Here is a 22547-nt window from a genome sequence, read left to right on the forward strand (position 1 = left end):
GATTTCTATCTTTTCCAGTTCTGGGTGGAAAAGTCAGCTGGGAGAGAAAAGAGTTTGAGCTAAAAAGCCCCAGATGTGGAAAGGGCAAGACAGCTTTTGGGCAGTGCATTTCCTGCCCACCATCCAGACTCATCCAAATTGCTTTATCTTTAAAAAGAAAAGTTGGAGGAAGGAAACATCCCGGAATGTTGCTTAATTATATGAAATCTGGAAAGGAAAGGTCCCCTGTGCAAGCACCAGTCGTTTCCGACTCTGGGGTGACGTTGCTTTCACAACGTTTTCATGGCAGACTTTCTATGGGGTGGTTTGCCATTGGCTTCCCCAGTCATCTGCACTTCCCCCCAGCAAGCTGGGTACTCATTTTACCGACCTCAGAAGGATGGAAGGCTGAGTCAACCTTAGGCCGGCTACCTGAATCCAGCTTCCACCGGAATCGAATTCAGGTTGTGAGCAGAGAGTTCAGATCACAGTACTGAAGTACTGCTGCTTTACCACTCTGCGCCATGGGGCCAATATGAAATCTGAGCCTAATACAAATGTACTTTGGTAGTCTGTGAGTGGCAAGAAGACTACATCTGACAGAGAGCCAGTTTGGTGTAGTGGTTAAGTATGCAGACTCTTATCTGGGAGAACTGGGTTTGAACCCCACTCCTCCTCTTGCAGCTGCTGGAATGGCCTTGGGTCAGCCATAGCTCTCACAGGACTTGCCCTTGAAAGGGCAGCTGCTGTGAGAGCTCTCTCAGCCCCACCCACCTCACAGGGTGTCTGTTGTGGGGGGAGAAGATGTAGGAAATTGTAAGCCGCTCTGAGTCTCTGATTCAGAGAGATGGGCAGGGTATAAATCTGCAGTCTTCTTCTTCTAAATATGGGAATCGGTGTGGTGTGGTGGTTAGAGTTTCCAGGTTTGAACCTTCATTCTGCCATGGAAGCCTGCTGGGTAACCTTTGGCTGGTTAGGGGTGCCAGTCCCCAGGTAGGAGCTGGCAAATTCCCCAATTTTTGGGCTCCACCCAGATGCCAGCCAACTGGCAGGCCGGGGAAGCCCCACCCCAACAGTGGTCTGTGGCCTCACTGTTGTGGCCCCATTGTGCGCGCCTGCCCCACAACCAGTGAATTTGCAGCTTGCAGGGCACGTGCGTGGAGCACCTGCTCTTTACAGGTGGGGACCACATGCTCCTGACCTGCAAGAGGCAAATTTGCAGCTTGCAGGGCAGGCATGCATGGCATCCAGCTTTTCCTCCACCATTAAAGGGAACATACCTGGCTACTCTAGTCACACACACTCAGACAAACCTACCTCACAAGGTTGTAGTTAACATGAAAAGGACGAGAGAAAAATGTGAGCTGCTTTGGGTCGCCCACTGGGAAGAAAGTGAAGCAAATAAATAAATACCAACACCTTTAAAGAAACCTAATTCAAGATGGGATGTCTGAGAAGCCCTGGAAAACCACTTCCCCTTTAATTGCCTCTTTCTAAACAGCTGTCTGAATCTTCTGAATCTTTATTTCCCCATTCATTTACTTCATTAATTTGTGGACTCCGAAGAGTTTCAAAGCGGCTCACAATCTCCTTTACCTTTCTCCCTCACAACAGACATCCTGTGAGGTGGGTGGGGCTGGAGAGGACTGGAGAGAGTTGCAGAGCTTTGGTGCCATGACCAAGAAGGCCATACAGACCACCTAGTCCAACCCTCTACTCCATGCAGGATCAGCCTAAAGCATCTCTGACAAATAATCCTCCAGCTGCGTTTTGAAGCCTTCCCATGAAGGGCAGCTCACCACCTTCCTAGGCAGCTGCTTCCACCTCTGACTGAACTACTCTGACTGTAAAAAAAAAAAATTCCCTAATATCCAGCCAATACTTTTCTGCTTGTAATTTGAGCCCACTGCTTTGGGTCCTGTCCTCAGCTGTCAAGTGGAACAGCTCCTTGCCCTCCTCTAAATCAGGAGTCCCCAGTCACCAGGTTGTGGACCAGTACTGGTCGGGGCCTACTATCAACCGGGCCACAGAGTGAGGCAGAGCAGCCCCAGACTAAAGAGACGGTGCAGCCTTGCTCTGAGGCAGCCTCAGAGTGAGGCCTCCTCACTTCTTTCATCCCGCCAAGTCCCAGGTCGGCAGAATGGGTTATAGATACCTTAAGCCGTCTAATTGCACCCGAGACTGCCAAAACCAGCACTTGCACTTTATACCATCAGAGATGAATTTAAATAGCGATGAATAACATCTATAAACATTGTGCAATACTTACCCAAGAGAACAATTGGACCTACACCACACCGATTACCAACGGCGGACCACTAATAGAACTTATTATAATTACTGTTAATTAATTTATTGGACATATTTTATCAATCAACTGGTAAATTGAATTATTATAATATATTTATGTATTAGAACATATATATTTATATTATAACCTTTTTAAGCTTATTAATAAGGTTGGGTTGGGAGGGAGTATATGTTTTTTAATAATGCTAAGAGCGAATAAATGTATAGAAATTTTTAACCAGTTGATTGGAAAGCAGATAGGGAAGGGTAATTAAATTGATTAATTTAAGATAAGTAGTGGGTCGGGCGGTTGGGAACCGGAGGGGTTGGTGAAGGGGGGTAAGTTGGAACGGCAGGTGCCGATAAATCGGGGAGTGATACCGGTGAACTTTATTTTAGGCTGGTGCAAATGTCCGGCCAAGGGATTCCAGTGCTCCTGGGGAGGGGAAGATACGACGGTGGGAATAGACAGAAATATAAAGGAAGGAGACAGAGACAAAATGGGGCTCAGCCACCTTCCAGTCTACTTCCCATCCCAACGGTGGCAGGTAGTGGGACCAAGAGGAATTGCTCACATCTGTCATTGGTGTTATGCAATGCCAGGTCCATAAATAATAAAACTGTGACCCTTAGGGAGTTCCTGCTTCGGCAGGACATGGACCTGGCTTGCGTGACCGAGACCTGGGTGAGGGACGGGGAGACAGTAGCTCTCTCCCAGATACTTGGTCTTCCACCAATCACGGATTAGCGGGCAGGGGGGAGGAGTGGCATTACTCATACGGGAGGGTTACTCCTTTCGGGCTCTCCCGGACCCAAAGATTGATGGTATCGAATGCTCTGGCCTGGCGTGGGATGTTGGAGAGGGGTTGGCAGTTTGGCTGGTGTACCGTCCACCTAACGCACCAGCTAACGCCTTACCATCACTATTGGAGGCAGTGGCGGGCTGGGCGTTGGAGTTCCCGAGACTTATAGTCCTGGGCGACTTCAACGTCCATGTCGACGACACGGCCTCCACTCAGGCAATGGACCTAGTGTCCTCCATGGAGACACTGGGGCTCTCTCAATTTGTCACGACTCCCACGCATCAGGCCGGGCACACATTAGACCTGATCTTCGCGTCCGGGATTTTGGTGAACGATATCGCTGCCAAAGCGGTTCCATGGTCGTATCACCTAGCCCTTAAGGCCCGTGTGGGGACGCCACCCCAACTCTGTATGGGCGGAGAGCCTATTTTGGCTCGCCCTCAGAGCCTGATGGACCTGGAACGGTTCCAAATGGCCCTGAGGGATCCCTGGCCCACTAGCAATTCCCTCGATGACCTGGTAGAGACCTGGCATGGCCAACTATCCAGGGCCATCGACAAAATTGCACCCCGGCGTCCTCTGCGCCCCCTGGTGAGGCTGGCCCCATGGTACACCTTGGAGTTGCGCCAGCTGAAACAGGGGCTCAGACGACTAGAGAGGCAGTGGAGACACACTCGGGACGAAGCAACGAGAGCATCCTACAGAACGTTTATGAAGTCGTATGAGATGGCAGTCAAGGCTGCAAAGAGGAATTACTTTGCAACCAAGATTGCATCTGCAAGTTCGCGCCCAGCACAATTGTTTAGAATAATTGGAGATCTTATAACATTGCCACAAGGCAAACCAAACGTTAGAGAATTGGAGATTGGCTGTGAGGCATTTGCGAAATATTTTGCAGATAAAATCTCGTTGCTCCGCCAAGACCTGCCTACCACTTTGGAAACAGTGAGTGAAACTGAGGCTCCATGCCTGTCTTCGGGTTTAGGGCTGGATCACTTTGACCCACTCAGCCTGGAGGAGGTTGATGGAATCCTCTCTGCTGCTCGCCCAACAACATGTGATCTGGACCCTTGCCCCTCTTGGCTGATTAAATCTTGCCAGAGGGAGCTTAGATGTCCTTTACGGGACATCATAAATAGATCCCTCGCAGAGGGGCATTTTCCAACGCCTCTCAAAGAGGCATTGGTCCGCCCTCTCCTGAAAAAATGTACAGCAGACCCGGCCGAATTGGTGAATTACCGTCCGGTGTCTAATTTACCGTTTTTAGGTAAAATTATTGAGAGGGCAGTGGCGTTGCAGCTACAGAGGTTTCTAGATGACGCCTCCGTTCTTGACCCGTGCCAGTCTGGATTTCGTCCTGGCCATGGGACGGAGACGGTGCTGGTCGCCCTGGTGGATGACCTCCGGCGGCAACTGGATCGAGGTGGCGTTGCGGTACTGATGTTACTAGACCTGTCAGCGGCATTTGATACAGTCGACCATCAGTTGCTGACGCGCCGCCTCGCCGACATTGGGGTTGGGGGGTTGGCCTTACGATGGCTTTCCTCCTTCCTCTTGGGCCGGGGACAAAGGGTGGCTATTGGGGATGAGCAGTCCCGGAGGCGCACACTAGATTGTGGAGTGCCTCAGGGAGCAGTTCTTTCCCCAATGTTGTTCAACGTTTATATGCGCCCCCTTGCCCAGATTGCCCGGAGGTTTGGGCTGGGTTGCCATCAATATGCAGATGACACCCAGTTCTATCTTCTAATGGACGGCCGGCCCGACTCCGCCCCGGGGAATTTGGACCAGGCTTTACAGGCTGTTGCGACGTGGCTCAGACTGAGTGGGCTGAAGTTGAACCCAGCGAAGACAGAGGTCCTTTGTGTGGGTCGCGGAGCTCTGCGGGGGGAAATAGCTCTCCCGGCCTTTGATGGCACGCCATTGAAATCTGCGCGCCAAGTAAAGAGCCTGGGTGTTTTACTGAAGCCTTCATTATCAATGGAGGCCCAGATAGCAGCCACTGCCAAGTCAGCATTCTTCCATCTGAGGCGGGCAAGGCAGTTGGCCCCTCTCCTAGAGCATCGCGACCTCGCAACAGTGATCCATGCAACGGTCACCTCAAGGTTGGACTACTGTAATGCCTTCTACTTGGGGCTACCTATGTGCCGGACCCGGAGGTTGCAGCTGGTGCAGAACGCAGCAGCCAGGTTGCTGTTATGGCTCCCGAGATGGGAGCACATACGGCCAGGGCTACGCGGACTGCACTGGCTGCCAATTACCTACCGGGTCCGGTACAAAGTGTTGGTCATTACCTTTAAAGCCCTATATGGCCGAGGACCAGCCTACCTGAGGGACCGTCTCTCCCCATATGAACCCCAGAGAGCACTGAGGTCAGTTGGTAAAAATAAAATGACTATCCCTGGGCCGAAAGAGATCAGACTCCAGAGTACCCGAGTACAGGCCTTTTCAACAGCGGCCCCCACCCTATGGAATCAGCTTCCTGAGGAGGTGCGGGCCCTGCGGAACCTTGATCAGTTCCGCAGGGCCTGCAAAACCGCCCTCTTTAAACAAGCATATATTGACTGCTGCTGTTAACTAAGGACACGCCAACATGGTCCTGTCCAAGGACCTATGTCAATATGGAAATAATTATGCTGGCAGAAATTAGCGTCAGAATGTCACCATTGCTGACAGATTAAATTAAACTATGAATTTTAAATACATTAACGGGTTTTTATGATGTTAAGTTTAAGTTTTATTTTTAATTTTAAGCTCTTATATTTATTGTATATGTATAGATGTTGTTAGCCGCCCTGAGCCCGCCTAGGCGGGGAGGGCGGGATACAAATAAAATTTTACCTTACCTTACCTTACCTTACCAGGGCAACCAAGACTGTTTCAGTCCCATAATCAGAATTATCGAATAACAGAATCATAGAGTTGGAAGGAACCTCCAGGGTCATCTAGTCCAAACCCCTGCACAATGCAGGAAACTCACAAATACGCCCCCTACATTCACAGGATCCTCATTGCCGTCAGATGGCCTCTGTTTAAAAACCTCCAAGGAAGGAGAACCCACCACCTCCTGAGGAAGCCTGTTCCACTGAGGAATCGCTCTAATGGTCAGGAAGTTCTTCCTAATGTTGAGCCAGAAATTCTTCTGGTGTAATTTCAACGCATTGGTTCTGGTCCTACCTCCTGGGGCCACAGAAAACAATTCCACACCATTAGGCCCGAAAACAGACTGAAAGCTACCAGGAAGACTTGGGCTTGTCCAGCTTCCATCTGTTCAATCACCTCGCTCAAGGACAAAACATTTGAGACTGGCCAGCAATTACTCTCTCCTGGTTCAAGGGAGATAATACTTCTTTCGATGTGGCTGCACTACAGCCTGTTTTAAGTACACTAACAGAATACCAGTCCTGTCTCTCAATCCCAAATGAACTACACAGCCTCAAAACCCAGTAATGTTCTGGATGCTGCATTGTGCTAAGGAGATATAATCTTCACTGAACTACAGCAACACCACCTCCTGTTTTTTTCTATGACTGATCTAGCATTTAACAATTGGATTTGTAGCCTGGCAGGTTGTTGATACAGTTATTAACGTCTCTTCAGCTGGGAAAAGAGCCAGAAGGAGCAACATAATGCAGTTGTCTGCTATCTCTTCCTCTTCCCCGCCTGATCTTCTCCCACCACCACATCTCCTCCATTATCTTCAAATCTGGATCCAAATCTCTTGCACGTGAACACACACCAGCTTCAGACACCAAGTTCAAGGATGGCAGCTCGATCATGGAAAAGTTATTTCTTAAATTATCTAAATCCAGCCTTTCTCATGACATCTAATGAAATGTGAACCTATTACAGACTAGAACGTATCAGTGCCATTAATAACAGGTCAATCTGCAAATAGTTATCCCCAAAAATGTCCTATTCAACCCTTCTGTATAGTTTCACAATTATGCCAACTATCAGATGTAAAGATTCCCTCCTGGTGAGAAAAATGTTTCAGCAGGAGCATGTGGAGGGCATGTTCATAGAATCATAGAGTTGGAAGGGACCTCTAGAGTCATCTAGTCCAACCCCCTGCACAATTCATAACGTAACAGGAGATCATGTGATCTGTTGGTTATGTGGGCCCCAGACTGTAGAGGACTTCAAAAGTAAGAATCAATACCATAAACCTGGAGGCAAACTGGAAACCAGCAGCAACATTTCTAAACAGTCTTTATTAATAAAATAAATACTGACTTTTAATTAGATTTTGTTGAAATTCTGGTTTTATTACCGTTATGGTATTGCTGTGTTGTAAGCTGCCTGAGCCTCATTTTGGGGGAGGAGTGGGTTAAAAATCTAATAAAATAAATAAATGTATATGTTCAGGATGACTGGTGTGAGACAAAAAAAAAATAGGCTGTTGGCGACTTGTGTTAATTTTAGTTTCTGGCTCCAGTAAGTCCAGCCTAGAAATGACAACAGCGTGGATCATCAAAGCTAGGCTGGATATCTTCAAGATATGGGAAAGGGTGTTGTTAGCAAACAGGACCAACCTGCTTTCCCAAGCTCTTCACAAGACCCATCAAAGATAAGAACATAAGAGAAGCCATGTTGGATCAGGCCAATGGCCCATCCAGTCCAACACTCTGTGTCACACAGTGGCCAAATTTTTATATATAAGAACATAAGAACATAAGAGAAGCCATGTTGGATCAGGCCAACGGCCCATCAAGTCCAACACTCTGTGTCACACAGTGGCAAAAAAATTTATATACACACATACACTGTGGCTAATAGCCACTGATGGACCTGTGCTCCATATTTTTATCTAAACCCCTCTTGAAGGTGGCTATACTTGTGGCCGCCACCACCTCCTGTGGCAGTGAATTCCACATGTTAATCACCCTTTGGGTGAAGAAGTACTTCCTTTTATCCGTTTTAACCCGACCGCTCAGCAATTTCATCGAATGCCCACGAGTTCTTGTATTGTGAGAAAGGGAGAAAAGTACTTCTTTCTCTACTGTACTGTAAAAGTACTTTCTCTCTCTGAGATAGACCCCCTCAGAGATTTCAACAAAAACCACGAGACCCCAGTGGTCCTTATACATCTGCTTTAGTCCCCACATGATGAATGGGCACATTAAGATCACCATGGTCAACAACAGAACAAAATCTAGCGAAACACAGCAGTTGCTCAGAAGTCAACTCATATGAATGTTCTTTGGCACATGAGGGGAGAAACGATGGAGGTGTATGATCTTGTAGCCCCGTCAACAGCTAAATCCTCCTGGTTTGCATTTGCAGTATCTCCTGTTAGGAAAAGCTTCACCTGCTAAAATACTGAATATCTTGCAGCAGTCATAAGTAATCCAGCAGGAAGTATTAAAAGCAAAAAAGGTAATCGCTGTCCAGAATATAGGCATAGGTCAGGGGCGGCCAAACTTACTTAACATAAGAGCCACAAAGAATAAACCTCAGATGTTTGAGAGCCGCAAGACAGGAAGGAAGGCAAATAGATGGGGTGAGGGAGGAAGAAGAGGTGGAAAGAAAACAACTTTAATTTTAAATGCCTTCTCCAAGCTGACTGACAGGGCAGTGGGGGCTTGGAGAGCCACACAAGGTGCTTTAAAAAGCCACATGTGGCTCCTGAGCCACAGTCTGGCCACCTCTGGTATAGGTAATAACAGGGCTTTTGTTGTAGCAGGAACTCCTTTGCATATTTGGCCACACACCCATGATGTAGCCAATCCTCCAAGAGCTTACAGGGCTCTTCTTACAGGGCCTACTGTAAGCTCTTTGAGGATTGGCTACATCAGAAGGGTGTGGCCTAAAGGAGTTCCTGCTACAAAAACAGCCCTAGATAATAACATAAATATCCAGCAACTTGCAAGATGCAGATATATCAAGATCTGGACAAAACAGTCCCTATGATGTAGTCATCTTTCAAGAAGAAATCAGTCGCTGACCCAGAAAACGACAGGGTTCAGAATGACAGAAGCAGCTCCCTTATATTGAATCAGTCCATGGTTTCCTCCAGATCGTTATTGTCTACTGCAGCAGTGGCCAAACTTGCTTAATGTAAGAGCCACACAGAATAAACATCACCAGATATTTGAGATCCACAAGGAAGGAAGGAAGGAAGGCAAATAGATAGGGTGGAGGGAGGGAGAGGTGGAAAGAAAGCAACCTTCACTTTAAATGCAATCTCTAAGCTGCTGGCTGGCTTGGCTCAGAGAAGTGATTTAAAGAGACAAATGCCTTCTCCAAGCTAGACAACAGGGCAGCGGGGGCTTCAAGAGCCACACAATATGTGTAAAGGAGCCACATGTGGCTCCTGAGCCAACGTTTGGCCACCCCTGGTCTACTGAGACTGGCAGGGTTCTTTCACATCACTTGCTGCCACGGTTCTTTGCCTAGAGATGATGGGGACTGAACCTGGGACCTTCTCCACTTGCCAAGCAGATATTCTACCACCAAGCCGCAGCTCTTCCCAAAATCAATCCAGAAGTAGTATTAAGCTGATGTTACAGTTGTCACAGAAGTTCAAGAATAACTAAACTCTAGTGCGAATTTAGGCTCCTGTTCTCACTTTATTTCTTTATTTATTTAGTAGGCTTATATTTCGCCTTTTCCCGTAAACGGGCTCATTATTACTTATTCTTACTGTCAAGCTTCCAACCTACCAGCAATCATCTCTTCAGCAGGGGAGGGACTGTGGCTCAGTGGTAGAGCATCTGCTTGGGAAGCAGAAGGTCCCAGGTTCAATCCCCGGCATCTCCAACTAAAAAGGGTTCAGGCAAATAGGTGTGAAAAACCTCAGCTTGAGACCCTGGAGAGCCACTGCCAGTCTGAGAAGACAATACTGACTTTGATGGACCCAGGGTCTGATTCAGTATAAGACAGCTTCGTATGTTCATGTGTTCAAGCAGGCAAACACACAGAAGACCCCGCATCAAGGGGAAACGGCTTTTGCGACCCAGCTGCTGGGAAATGCAGCCTCTACCCGCATCCATGTTGGTGTGGTGGCAAAGAACATGGAGAGGGCAGGAGGGACAAGAGACTGAATCCAGACTAAAATTCCCCAGTTGTCAAAAGGGGGAAAGGATTTCCATCAGTTCCCTCCTCCGACTGCAGACCTCAACTCTGCCCCCCCATGGTGTGTCTCTCACCCCAGAACAACAGGAAAGTTCTGTTCTTCAGAAGGAAATGGCTTTCTGTTCATGGAAAATTTAACCTGCTGAGATAGAACCTGAAAGTCATACTTAGCCCAGTTGTACTGCGTAGGTTCTATCTGTCTGGGGCTTGTTTCATTTCTATACATTAATTTTTATTATTATTATTATTTTGCATGGAAGTAAGGAACTAACACACAACTGCTGTAGAAACGTTACTAGGAAAAATCATAGAGTTGGAAGAGACCTCTAGGATCTTCTAGTCCAACCTCCTGCACAATGCAGGAAACTCACAAATACTGCCCCCTAAATGAAATCATTTGCTTCCAATACACACCCTTTGGAATGTGACCACCACCACCACAACAATAACAATAACAATGCACCCATAACATTTACTCCTGGGAGCTGGATCCTAATGGAGAGATTTTCTACTCAAACACTTACTTTCAGTACTGTCCCATTTCAAATTACAAATTTGAACAACTGCTGTTCTCTGGAGGAGGCCCCTCCTCAAGATCCTCCTTGGTTCCATTCATGCCTCCCCTCCCCTGCCAGGTATCCCCTGAAACCATCTCAGACTGGCCAACCCCTGGCCTTCAACGGGGAAGCAAGAGAGATGCTGTACCAAGCAAAGTATTCTGATGTATGGCTGTTAGGCACACATCCCATCATTTGCACTCACAGCCCTATAGACCTATAAAGGTCTGTGGACTGCAGTCTTAACTCCACCCACTACTAACATATGGAGAAGACATCCCAGGTTCCCTCCTATAACCAGCCAGCCAGGGATGCAGAAGAAAGAGGGCCGAAGGGACCACAAGGTCCCCCATGTTCCCTGACTTGATTCCTGGATCAGATTGGCCGTTTTGCCTGCAGCCGTAAGGGAAGGCATCCCTGCCTCTCTTTGGATCTTCAGTTTGTGCCAAGTACCTTTATAAGCAGCAGGAATATCAAAACAGATTAAGTTCACCTGTAAGCTGTTGGTTCTACCACTGTGTTAAGGTCCCATGGAAGGAACAAGACACACCATTTAGGACAACTCTACTCTGGAGCGAGCTGAGAAGCAACTTACACCCTCGAGATTGAACAGGAACTCAGGGAAAGGAGAGGGAGAGAGGGAGGAAGTGCACAATTCCTGCCCTCTGGATCTACACATAGGCAGCCAAGATGGAGGGGATAAAGCTGTCTTAAATGCCTCTTCGCTTTGACCCAAATGATTTAGAATCCTAGAGCTGGAAGGGGCCGTACAGACCACCTAGTCCAACCCCCTGCTCCATGCAGGATCAGCCTAAAGCATCTCTGACAAAGAATCCTCCAGCTGCGTTTTGAAGCCTTCCCATGAAGGGCAGCTCATCACCTTCCTAGGCAGCTGCTCCCACCTCTGAACTACTCTGACTGTAAAAAAAAAAAAATCCCTAATATCCAGCCGGTACTTTTCTGCTTGTAATTTGAGCCCACTGCTTTGGGTCCTGTCCTCAGCTGTCAAGTGGAACAGCTCCTTGCCCTCCTCTAAATCAAGAGTCCCCAGGTTGTGGACCAGTTCTGGTCGGGGCCTACTATCAACCGCGCCACAGAGTGAGGCAGAGCAGCCCCAGACTAAAGAGACGGCGCAGCCTTGCTCTGAGGCAGCCTCAGAGCGAGGCCACATCCCTTCTTTCATCCCGCCAGGTCCCAGGTCGGCAGAATGGGCAGCACTATTGCGATCTTAGCTTACCCCTCATTTATAGACCTCTACCGATCAGCTGATCAGCGGGGGTCTTTAAATGGGAGAGGGAGGCAGAAACAGCACTATCCCCCCCCCATATAAAGACCCCCTGGGGGCAGGAATGTTGCATGGGTGGGGGGGCAGCCTGGGGTGGCAAAACCCCCAGCGCCGCCTCCACCCACCGGTCCGTGGAAAAATTGTCTTCCACGAAACTGGTCCCTGGTGCCAAAAAAGGTTGGGGAACCACTGCTCTAAATGATAGCCTTTCAAATATTTCCCACGCTTCCGTGCACTGGGAAGTAGCTAAGGACCAGTCCCGTCAAAGCTCAGTGGCTGCATACCTGGAGGGGGTGGGGAGGATGAGACCCCAACCCCCCACAAGTAGACTATCATGGCTCAGGGTCTGGCACAGCAAGTTCAGTGTTGTAGAAGCAGCTGGAAATCAAAAATGTGTTCTCGGTTCAGGCTGCTTCCCCCCCCCCCCCCACAGACTGACGTGTCCTTCCTAAACACCAGCCGAATACCTCCAAAGGTTTGCACTTCTGTGCCCAAGAAGCTCCACAGGCCCAGTGAGAGGACTGCTCTGGGGCACTCGTGTCCCAGGATATTAAAGGAAGCTTGGAAAGTTTCCTCATGTCCAGGAAATCTGAAACACGCTGCCTTAGATCCAAATCATTAGGAGTGTGGAAGAGGAAAGGGGGACGCCACTTAACGACATCTAGAACATGAACTCTTCTAACAAAGAGCATATTGTCAGAGTCCAGCCTCACCAGGAACAGGAAAAACACAGCACAGGGTTATGCAAACCACAATCTTTGTCCTGTCAAATCTGAAGTCTCTATTTTATTTATTCATTTATTATTTTCTATTTATAGCCTGACCTTCCCAAATGGGCTCTGAGCAGGTAACAACAATCAATTAATACAAAGTTAAAATCAGATTCATATAATAAAAACAATGCAACAGTCTAAAAACAAACTCTAAAACAGCACACGCTGTTTTAATGTTAGCAACTTACCTTGAGGAAAATTATTTGGTTGCACTAAATAGAGGAACGAATGAACCACTCGAAACAGAATTCCTATCAGGCCCGGTTCGTAATATGTGCTGGTGTCGTAGACCCTCGAAGGGACGTACCCAAAATCCAGAGCGTCAGAAGGCGGCGGTTCATGAAAAGGCGGCACTTTGGAAATCGTACTCCTGCAGAGTAGAAACAGGAGCAGCAAACAGAGTTCCCCGGCCATGGCTGAGAGCAATTCATAAAATGAGGTAGAAACCACAAAAAATCAATCTGAACAAAAAAAAAATCACTCTTCAGCACATTAACAATTGCGTCGGAGGCAGCAAAAAGGTCAGTCAAGGGGAAAAGAGCCCGTGTCAACGATCCTTCACGTACTCCTGGACGTACACTCACTTCTGGATGCTTTCTGGCAGCTCTATTCAGTTAGGGCTTCATCTCTGGCAAACAGAAGGGGGGGGGGGGGGGAAGGCTGTTTAGTAAGTGCAACCTTGCTCCAGGAGGGCGCATAACAACCGTGTGAAATGCATGCAATCTTCTATGGATCTGAACACATCCTGCCATGCTGGCACGGGCAGCCATTCCTGTGCAATCCATTTGCAAAAAAGAAGCTGCATTTTATTCAAAAGTGGGTGGGGAGCAAAAAAGGGGGGGAACGTGTATAACTTTTACACAGTTTTAAAACAGAAGCAGAGAGGAACTGCATTTAACAACTATTTGCCTCTCCCACAATGGGAACAGAAGAGTTATACTGGAAGCTGGGTCTTGCCTGACAGTTTCATGTACATGATTCCTTCCAAATGCTTAGACTGGAAATGCACTTTGTGTCATGCGCGGGTGTATTCTTGTGTCAGGAGCTCCTTTGCATATTAGGCCACACCCCCTGATGTAGCCAATCCTCCAAGAGTTTACAGGGCTCTTAGTACAGGGCCTACTGTAAGCTCCAGGAGGACTGGCTAATCAGGGGGTGTGGTCTAATATGCAAAGCAGTTCATGCTACAAAAAAAATCCCTGGTCATGAGGGAATGCCTGCTTCCAGATGTATCTACTGAGTATGATGAAAAGAAATATATAAATTATATAAAGATATATACATATTTTTTTTTCCCCACTGTGTGACACAGAGTGTTGGACTGGATGGGCCATTGGCCTGATCTAACATGGCTTCTCTTATGTTCTTATGTGACACAGAGTGTTGGACTGGATGGGCCACTTGCCTGATCCAACATGGCTTCTCTTATGTGACACAGAGTGTTGGACTGGACGGGCCACTGGCCTGATCCAACAGGGCTTCTCCTATGTTCTTATGTGACACAGAGTGTTGGACTGGATGGGCCACTGGCCTGATCCAACAGGGCTTCTCTTATGTGACACAGAGTGTTGACTGGATGGGCCATTGGCCTGAGCTAACATGGCTTCTCTTATGTTCTTATGTGACACAGAGTGTTGGACTGGATGGGCCACTGGCCTGATCCAACATGGCTTCTCTTATGTTCTTATGTGACACAGAGTGTTGGACTGGATGGGCCACTGGCCTGATCCAACAGGGCTTCTCTTATGTTCTTATGTGACACAGAGTGTTGACTGGATGGGCCATTGGCCTGATCTAACATGGCTTCTCTTATGTTCTTATGTGACACAGAGTGTTGGACTGGATGGGCCACTGGCCTGATCCAACATGGCTTCTCTTATGTTCTTATGTGACAGAGTGTTGGACTGGATGGGCCATTGGCCTGATCTAATATGGCTTCTCTTATGTTCTTATGTTCTAAATTCAACTATTCTAAAACTTCAAAGAACACACTTTTTTTTTATACGAAGAGAGTTATCGTCAAACTTTCATCATGCTGGGAATCCCTTCTAAGTGGAAGTCCATCTAGGAATCCTTGTGTTTCGACTGCATACTCTGGTTTCTCCTCAGATCTGTACCAACTGCTGAACTGTGGCCTCTGGCTGTATTATTGTTGAAGCTGTGACCCTTGTTATGTTTTATGTTTATGAGATATTTTAAATTTGCTGTGTTTAATTGGATATGTTTTATTTATTGCGATTGCAGTGTTTTAATGTTGTAAGCCGCCCTGAGCCCGCCTTATGGAAGGCTGAGTCAACTTGGAGCCGGCTACTTGAACCCAGGGATCGAACTCATGTTGTGAGCAGAGGGCTCCAACTGCAGCATTACCACTCTACACCACGGGGCTCTTACCCACCTCTTGACTGTACAACTACAACAGTCAAGGCTCTACCAACATGGGGAACAAATTAAGCTTAGCTGTGGTTCCAAGTGCTTTGCAGTGGAATTCACATCCATCCAAAATGAACAGCTATCTATCCAGAGCGTTTGCAACGAATGCTGCGCAAAGCAGAGTAATTCTGAGCTTTCAAGTGGTAAACATGCACAGGATCCTACTCACCCAGCCAATGCAGCCGCTTAGATACTAAGGAGTTTCACGGCATGGGGAAGTCATCCGGTGTCTCGCCTCACACACACACGCACATAACCTGAAAGGAAAATGCGGGAGGGGGCTCAGCATTTCCTCTCTTGGCAATTTTTCAAGGTTTATCCCCACTTTGGAAAGCTACAAAACACTTCTCTTCCTACATGTCTGTCCCAAAACCACTCACTTTTTTTTTTTTTAAAGTGATACACCAAATTCTATCAAAACTAAGAGGAATTAACTAAGATAATGTCCAGTCAGGATACTGTTTAACGAACAGGGGAAGAATGAGGAATAAAGTTAAAATCACACCATCTTAATTGCAAAACGAGTATATGGCTGTGGTCAGGGCTCACTTCTAGCAGGAGCTCCTTTTGCATATTAGGCCACACCCCCTGACGTAGCCAATCCTCCAAGAGCTTATAGGGCCCTTCTTACAGGGCCTCCACGAGGTTTTCAAGGCAAAAGGTTGGCCACTGCCTGCCTTTGTGAAACAGCCCTGGGCCTCCTTCGTGGTCTCCCATCCAAGTGGTAACCAAGGAGGATCCCGCTCAGCTTCCAAGATCTGACATCAGCCCAGCCTGGAGCACCCGGGTCAGAGCAAAAGGCATATCTGTTCGCTAATGTTCAAGCCCATTTCAATAACCAATTCAGCCAAAAGAGTCTGATGGGAAATGCTGAACTTGCACAATAAACCTTAATGCCCGCTCTTGCACCCTTCCGATCTCTTTCACTCACAGTGACATCAGGCTGTCGTTCTTCACCAAGTTGTAGCTGGCATGGTGACCCCAGGCAAGAGATGCGCAGAGGCCATGGCCTGCCTCCACGTCATGACCCTGGTATTCCGTGTCAGTCTCCTGCCCCAATACCAACCAGCGGGGTAGAATTCCAGCAGGAGCTCCTTTGCATATTAGGCCACACACCCCTGATGTAGCCAGTCCTCCAAGAGCTTACAAGGCTCCTTTTTGTAAGCTCTTGGAGGAGTGGCTACATCAGGGGTATGTGGTCTAATATGCAAAGCAGCTCCTGCTAGAATTCCACCCCTGCCTTCAACTACCTGCGACTACCTACAGACTAGGGTTCCCAAATCCCCCGCTAGGCCTGGAGACCCCCGATTTGGAGCCTCCTCCCCCTGCTGGCCATAAAAGGGAAAGCGGGAGGAGGGGAGGGGGAGAACGGCAGCCCTTCCCACCCAGCCCCGATCGCAGCAGCCAGAGCTCTTCCGTTTTCTCAGGCTGCTTCCCGCCCCCAGTCAGCTGGCCGGTGAAGGGAGGGGAGCCCAGCCCCGCCCCCAAAGGACCATGTGCCTTTGCGCCTCCGGAGGTGAGTGCGTTCTGCCGGCTTCCTATTCCATGCCATAAAGTGCCCAGCTGGTGTGCCTGTGTTGCTGTGAGAAGCTGGCAGCAACTCGTGAGTACAGAGGCCAGTTCCCTGCATCAGATTTGCCAGGAACGGGGGGGAGGCGAGGGGGAGGGGGGTGGAGAGGGAAATGTCTTCTCATAGGGTATAATGGGGAATTGATCTGGAGGTTTCGGGGGCTCTGGGGGAGCTGTTTTTTGAGGTAGAGGCACCAAATTTTCAATATAGTATCTAGTGCCTCTCCCCAAAGTATCCCCCAAATTTCAAAACGATTGGACCAGGGGGTCCAATTCTATGAGCCCCAAAAGAAGGTGCCCTTATCCTTCATTATTTCCTATGGAAGGAAGACATTTAAAAAGGTGTGCTGTCCCTTTAAATGTGATGGCCAGAACTCTCTTGGAGTTCAATTATGCTTGTCACACTCTTGTTCCTGGCTCCGCCCCAATGTCTCCTGGCTCCACCCCCAAAGTCTCCTGGCTCCACCCCCAAAGTCCCCAGATATTTCTTGAATTGGACTTGGCAACCCTACTACAGACTATGGGCCTCATCACGTCAGCGTGCACCTTCCTTGATCCCAAGCAGCACTACTGACTTTTAATGGAACTCTCCTAGAATAACAACATAGTGGAGGGCAGCTGACGACTGCCCGAAATTTCACCTTTGGAGATCAGAACAGTGAAAGGTGGAGCACAAGAAGCACAGCGACAGGAGGAGCCACGCAGGAAGGGTTAAAGCAAACAAGGGGTGTGTGGCCTAATATGCAAAGGAGCTCCTGCTAGAACCCCACCTCTGCTAACCAGGACCAACCCAGCTCAGCTTCTGAGATCAGGTTGGCCTCGGCTATCCAGGTCAGGCCTCTTGTAAATACACCCAATAATATGAAGTAGGGCTGGATTCGGCCCACTCTGTAAATATATGCGTTGTTTTATTTTATGCTTCTACTACAACTAATATGGACACCCATCTGGAATCGTCTCAAGCTTACAGACAGGATATCGTTGATTTTACACACCATTAATGAAGTAGGCACTCAGCAGAAGAGGGATAAAAAACTACGTAAGGTAATGTCATTTTCAAATGTTAAAAGTTCATCCAACAACTGTAAACTCCATGGCTGAGTGGGGATTTGAGCCCTGATCTTTCTGGGGTCCAAGCCCCCTACTCAACCCGTTACACTCCACTGGCTCTAGCCGGTGTTGGCACATTAACACCTTCAGGAGCTGGCTGCTTACCCATCGTTGAAAGAGCAGCCAGATGAAGCCGCTTCTGGCAAACAATATGGGAAAATGCAAATCTGGCATTATTCACACAGACTTCAATATGAACCTATCTGACTGCTACAGTCATCTTCCAATGTCCTGCCCTTCAGGTGTCCTCACCTTCTGAGGCTGCGTGTGGCAACCAGAGACAGGGCCTTTTCAGCCACGCTGCCTCCCCCAGTATATCCCTCCCCAGGAATATTTGTCTGTCCCCTTCTGTCCTACACCAAGAGGTAAAAAACTTTTTTTCTGGCCTGATATTGCCTCAATAATCTTTCCTCTTTTAATATCGGCAGCTCGTACAATAGCTGCACAATGGGTAGACAAGACTCCTCCTACTTCATTAGCCTGGCAACAATGTTTATGGGAGTACTTTATTATGTCTAAAATTTCTGTACAATCTCAAATGCCTTCAACAGAAAAATATGAATCCTTCTTTATTGCTGTATGGTACCCAATAACTAGTGAAGGATGCAAATTGAATCAGGATGTTCTCCAATGTAGAACGATATACAGAAAGATGATGTATTTTTAGTTTTGTATCTAAGATACTAGCCTCTATGAATACCAAGAATGGAAACAATTTTATTTATACGTAACCTACCTTCTAAGTTCCGGGTAACCTGATTTAAGAGGGGTTTTTTGTATATATATGTAGTGAATTTAACATGAAAATAAAGCTTATTTTGAATCTTAATATGAACATATGAAGCTGCCTTATACTGAATCAGACCCTTGGTCCATCAAAGTCAGTCTTGTCTTCTCAGACTGGCAGCGGCTCTCCAGGGTCTCAAGCTGAGGTTTTTCACACCTGCACCCTTTTTAGGTGGAGATGTCGGGGATTGAACCAAGCAGATGCTCTACCACTGAGCCACCGTGCCTCCCCTTTAACTAGGGTTGCCAAGTCCAATTCAAGAAATATCTGGGGACTTTGGGGGTGGAGCCAGGAGACTTTGGGGGTGGAGCCAGGAGACATTGGGGTGGAGCCAAGATCAAGGCTGTGACAAGCATAATTGAACTCCAAAGGGAGTTCTGGCCATCACATTTAAAGGGACGGCACACCTTTTCAATTCCTTCCATAGGAAATGATGAAGGATAGGGGCACCTTCTTTTGGGGCTCATAGAATTGGACCCCCTGGTCCAATCTTTTTGAAACTTGGGGTGTATTTTGGGGAGAGGCACTAAATGCTATACTGAAAATTTGATGCCTCTATCCCAAAAAACAGCCTCCCCCCAGAGCCCCAGATACCCACGGATCAATTCTCCATGATTTTCTATGGGAATAACTCTCCCTAGGGAATAATAGAGTTCTCAGAAGAAATTTCCCTCCCCTTCCCCTGCTTTCTGACGGCCCTGAAGCGGGGAGAAGGCCTCCAAACTGGGGGATCCCCTGGCCCCACCTGGGGATTGGCAACCCTACTCTACAGTCAAGTGTTGATGGTGGCTCAGGTTCCTGCACTCTAAAAGAACCTACAATGTTGTGTTTTGCCAGTGCAAAGAAAAAAGAAAAAAAAAGCATGAAATCTGAGTTTTAAAGAATGGTGCTTTGTTGTTAACCAAAATAAAGATTTGTCATATGGATATTCTAGAAGTAGCTCTTCATCATACCACTGCAAAAGTCAAATAGTCTTTTACTCTTAGCATTTGTTTAAACTCGCTTGCCGTTTCTCTCTTACTGCAATATGAAGCATCATTCCCTCAGCAGTATCAGATTTGAGCTCCAAAGCTTCATTTCCACCTCTTTTCAAGAAAAATCTACTTGTGCCCAAATTCCATGCTGGGAATTATTAGGAAGGGAATTGAAAACAAATCAGCCAGTATCATAATGCCCCTGTATAAATCAATGGTGCAGTCTCATTTGGAATACTGTGTGCAATTCTGGTCACCGCACCTCAAAAAGGATATTATAGCATTGGAAAAAGTGCAGAAAAGGGCAACTAGAATGATTAAAGGTTTTGAACACTTTCCCTATGAAGAAAGGTTAAAACACTTGGGGCTCTTTATCTTGGAGAAATGTCGACTGTGGGGTGACATGATAGAGGTTTACAAGATTATGCATGGGATGGAGAAGGTAGAGAAAGAAGTCCTTTTCTCCCTTTCTCACAATACAAGAACTCGTGGGCATTCAATGAAATTGCTGAGCAGTCGGGTTAGAACGGATAAAAGGAGGTACTTCTTCACCCAAAGGGTGATTAACATGTGGAATTCACTGCCACAGGAGGTGGTGGCGGCTACAAGCATAGCCAGCTTCAAGAGGGGGTTAGATAAAAATATGGAGCAGAGGTCCATCAGAGGCTATTAGCCACAGTGTGTGTGTGTGTGTGTGTGTGTGTGTGTGTATATAATTTTTTTTGGCCACTGAGTGACACAGAGTGTTGGACTGGATGGGCCATTGGCCTGATCCAACATGGCTTCTCTTATGTTCTTATAATGCAAAGCCTCCTCCCAAAACAGCATGTTAAAAAAGACAGGCATTCTTAACACACTGTGTTTTATGGATTTTAATTTTTGTACTAGATTTTTATATTTGTAAGTAGCCAATATTTGCTGAAAATAATGGCACTAATATTATAAAAAATATACTCACTGGTGTTTACCCTTGGTTAAGTAGCTCACTGCCCAGAGACACGGCTGATCATACCACCTTATTCTTCACATTATATGGTGTTGTTATTACTTATATCTATGCAAATGTTACCATGCCCACACAACAAACACATGAATATTATGTTCAGATCAACAAGGAGAATTAGCTTTGCATGTTTGTACAAAGCAAAGAAAACCAAGATCTTTTACCTCAAGTGGCAACAGTGAGGAGCAAGTTTTCAGTTGGAAAAGGATGGCAGAGATCTGATTTTAAAAGGGATACAAAATTTATTCAGAGAGTTGGTACGGTAGTGTGTGTGTGTGTGTGTGTGTGTGTGTGTGTGTGCAGGGGGAAATAACCTTAAGCAAATACTAGAAGTACTAAATCAAAAACACAGACATATTCGTTATCTTATTAAATATAGCAACAAATAGCAGAACTGCTCCAAAGTGGAACAAGGGATACTCTTTGGGCTAAAGGTGTACATGTGGTTTGGAAAATAAGAGAGGGACAGATCAAGAAGGAAAGCAAAGACTACCTGCCGTATTCTGCAAAGAAATCCAATGGAAGAAGGAGGGATCCAATGTATGTGTTGAGAGCAGACTCTTCGGCTCGCTTTCGGCCGCGTCTGGAGGGGGCGGGGCTTCAACGCTTGTATTGAAGCCTCCGCTCCCCGTCTCGGCAGTCCTCTCAGCGTGTTTGGGCTGCAGGGAGCGTGCTTGCACGCTGTTTCTGAACGGGGAGGTGATTAGGCCGGGAGGCTGGTGCATCGGTGGATCACAGCAGCGGGAAGCAAGGAGCGTTGTGGGACGTCCAGTTCTGTGGCTCACTTTTCCCTTTGCCTCCACCATCCCCTTATCTCATTTGACTTCAGAGGCAGAGCGGGCGACGCCGCTGCGCTGCAGCCTCTTCTCCACTTCAGTGTAGATGGGCTCAAAAGCAACCGGACTTGCAGATCACCCCCCTTCCCCCTCCTCCCGCTTCCATTTGGGGGGGGGGCGGGGGAAGGAGCTGGAAATCCAGAAGACTCCCGCCAGGGCGGGAGGATTGGGATGCCTACCTTTAACATGAAAATAAAGCTTATTTTGAATCTTAAAATAATAATAATAATAATAATAATAATCTTTCCTCTCTGCCATATGTTTCTAAAGGAGGCTTTATAGACCCGGGCGGGCAGCTGTGTTGGTCTGAAGCAATAGAACAGAGCCTGAGCCCAGGGGCACCTTTAAGACCAACAAAGTTTTATTCAGGATTTAAGATTTCACATGTGACTCACTGTACCCCATTTCATTGTCTGATGAAGTGTGCTTTTAGCACACAAAAGCTTACATTTTGAATAAAACTTTGTTGGTCTAAGGCTATGGTCACACACACTAAAATAATGCCGTTTCAACCCACTTTTAATGCTGGAATTTACTGTGTGAACTGGCAAAAATCCAGTTGGAAACTGCAATGAAGGTAGATTGAAACTGCATTATTAAATGCGTGTGATCACAGCCTTAAAGACGCTACTGGACTCCACCTTTGTTCCTTGCACTTGGTACTGCTTTTTAACTCCTTTTATTGCTTTGTTTTAGCGGTTTGCCCCGACAGTGGGCCTGATTAGACTGAAAGATGGAGTCAAATATGCTAGAGCAGTTTAGAAGAGGCAGTTTTTCAAAAAAACTAAACAAGTGACACCATCAAGTGAGTCTCGTATGAAAACTTGGGGGGGGGGGAGTTGCAGCCCCCCCTTAATTCCTTTTTAATCCATCTTCCGGTCAACATCTGTTGATTGGGAAAAAGTATCAAACAAAGGCAAGGAAATCCCTGGCGATTTGGGGGGTGGGGCCTGGGGAGGACAGGGTTTGGGGAGGGGAGGGGCCTCAGTGGGGTGTAATACCACACAGTCCACCTCCCAAAGCAGCCATTTTTCCAGGGCAACTGATCCCGCTCTAACCTGGAGACCAGATGTAATTC

General features: G+C 47.2%; 1 protein-coding gene across 2 annotated transcripts in view; it reads right to left on the reverse strand.

Moving 5' to 3' along the window:
• PROM1 (prominin 1) overlaps positions 1-22547 on the reverse strand; it is a 181978-nt gene that overhangs the window by 149580 nt on the left and 9851 nt on the right. For both annotated transcript variants that reach the window (XM_060246184.1, XM_060246183.1), the window contains exons 2-3: positions 15360-15447; positions 12949-13388 (exon numbers count right to left, since the gene is read on the reverse strand). In XM_060246184.1, coding sequence (XP_060102167.1) covers positions 12949-13174 — 226 coding nt within the window. In that variant the 5' untranslated portion in view covers positions 13175-13388; positions 15360-15447. The remainder of the gene's footprint in view (positions 1-12948; positions 13389-15359; positions 15448-22547) is intronic.

This window comes from Heteronotia binoei, chromosome 9 (genome assembly GCF_032191835.1).
Source record: "Heteronotia binoei isolate CCM8104 ecotype False Entrance Well chromosome 9, APGP_CSIRO_Hbin_v1, whole genome shotgun sequence".
Lineage (NCBI taxonomy): Eukaryota > Metazoa > Chordata > Lepidosauria > Squamata > Gekkonidae > Heteronotia > Heteronotia binoei.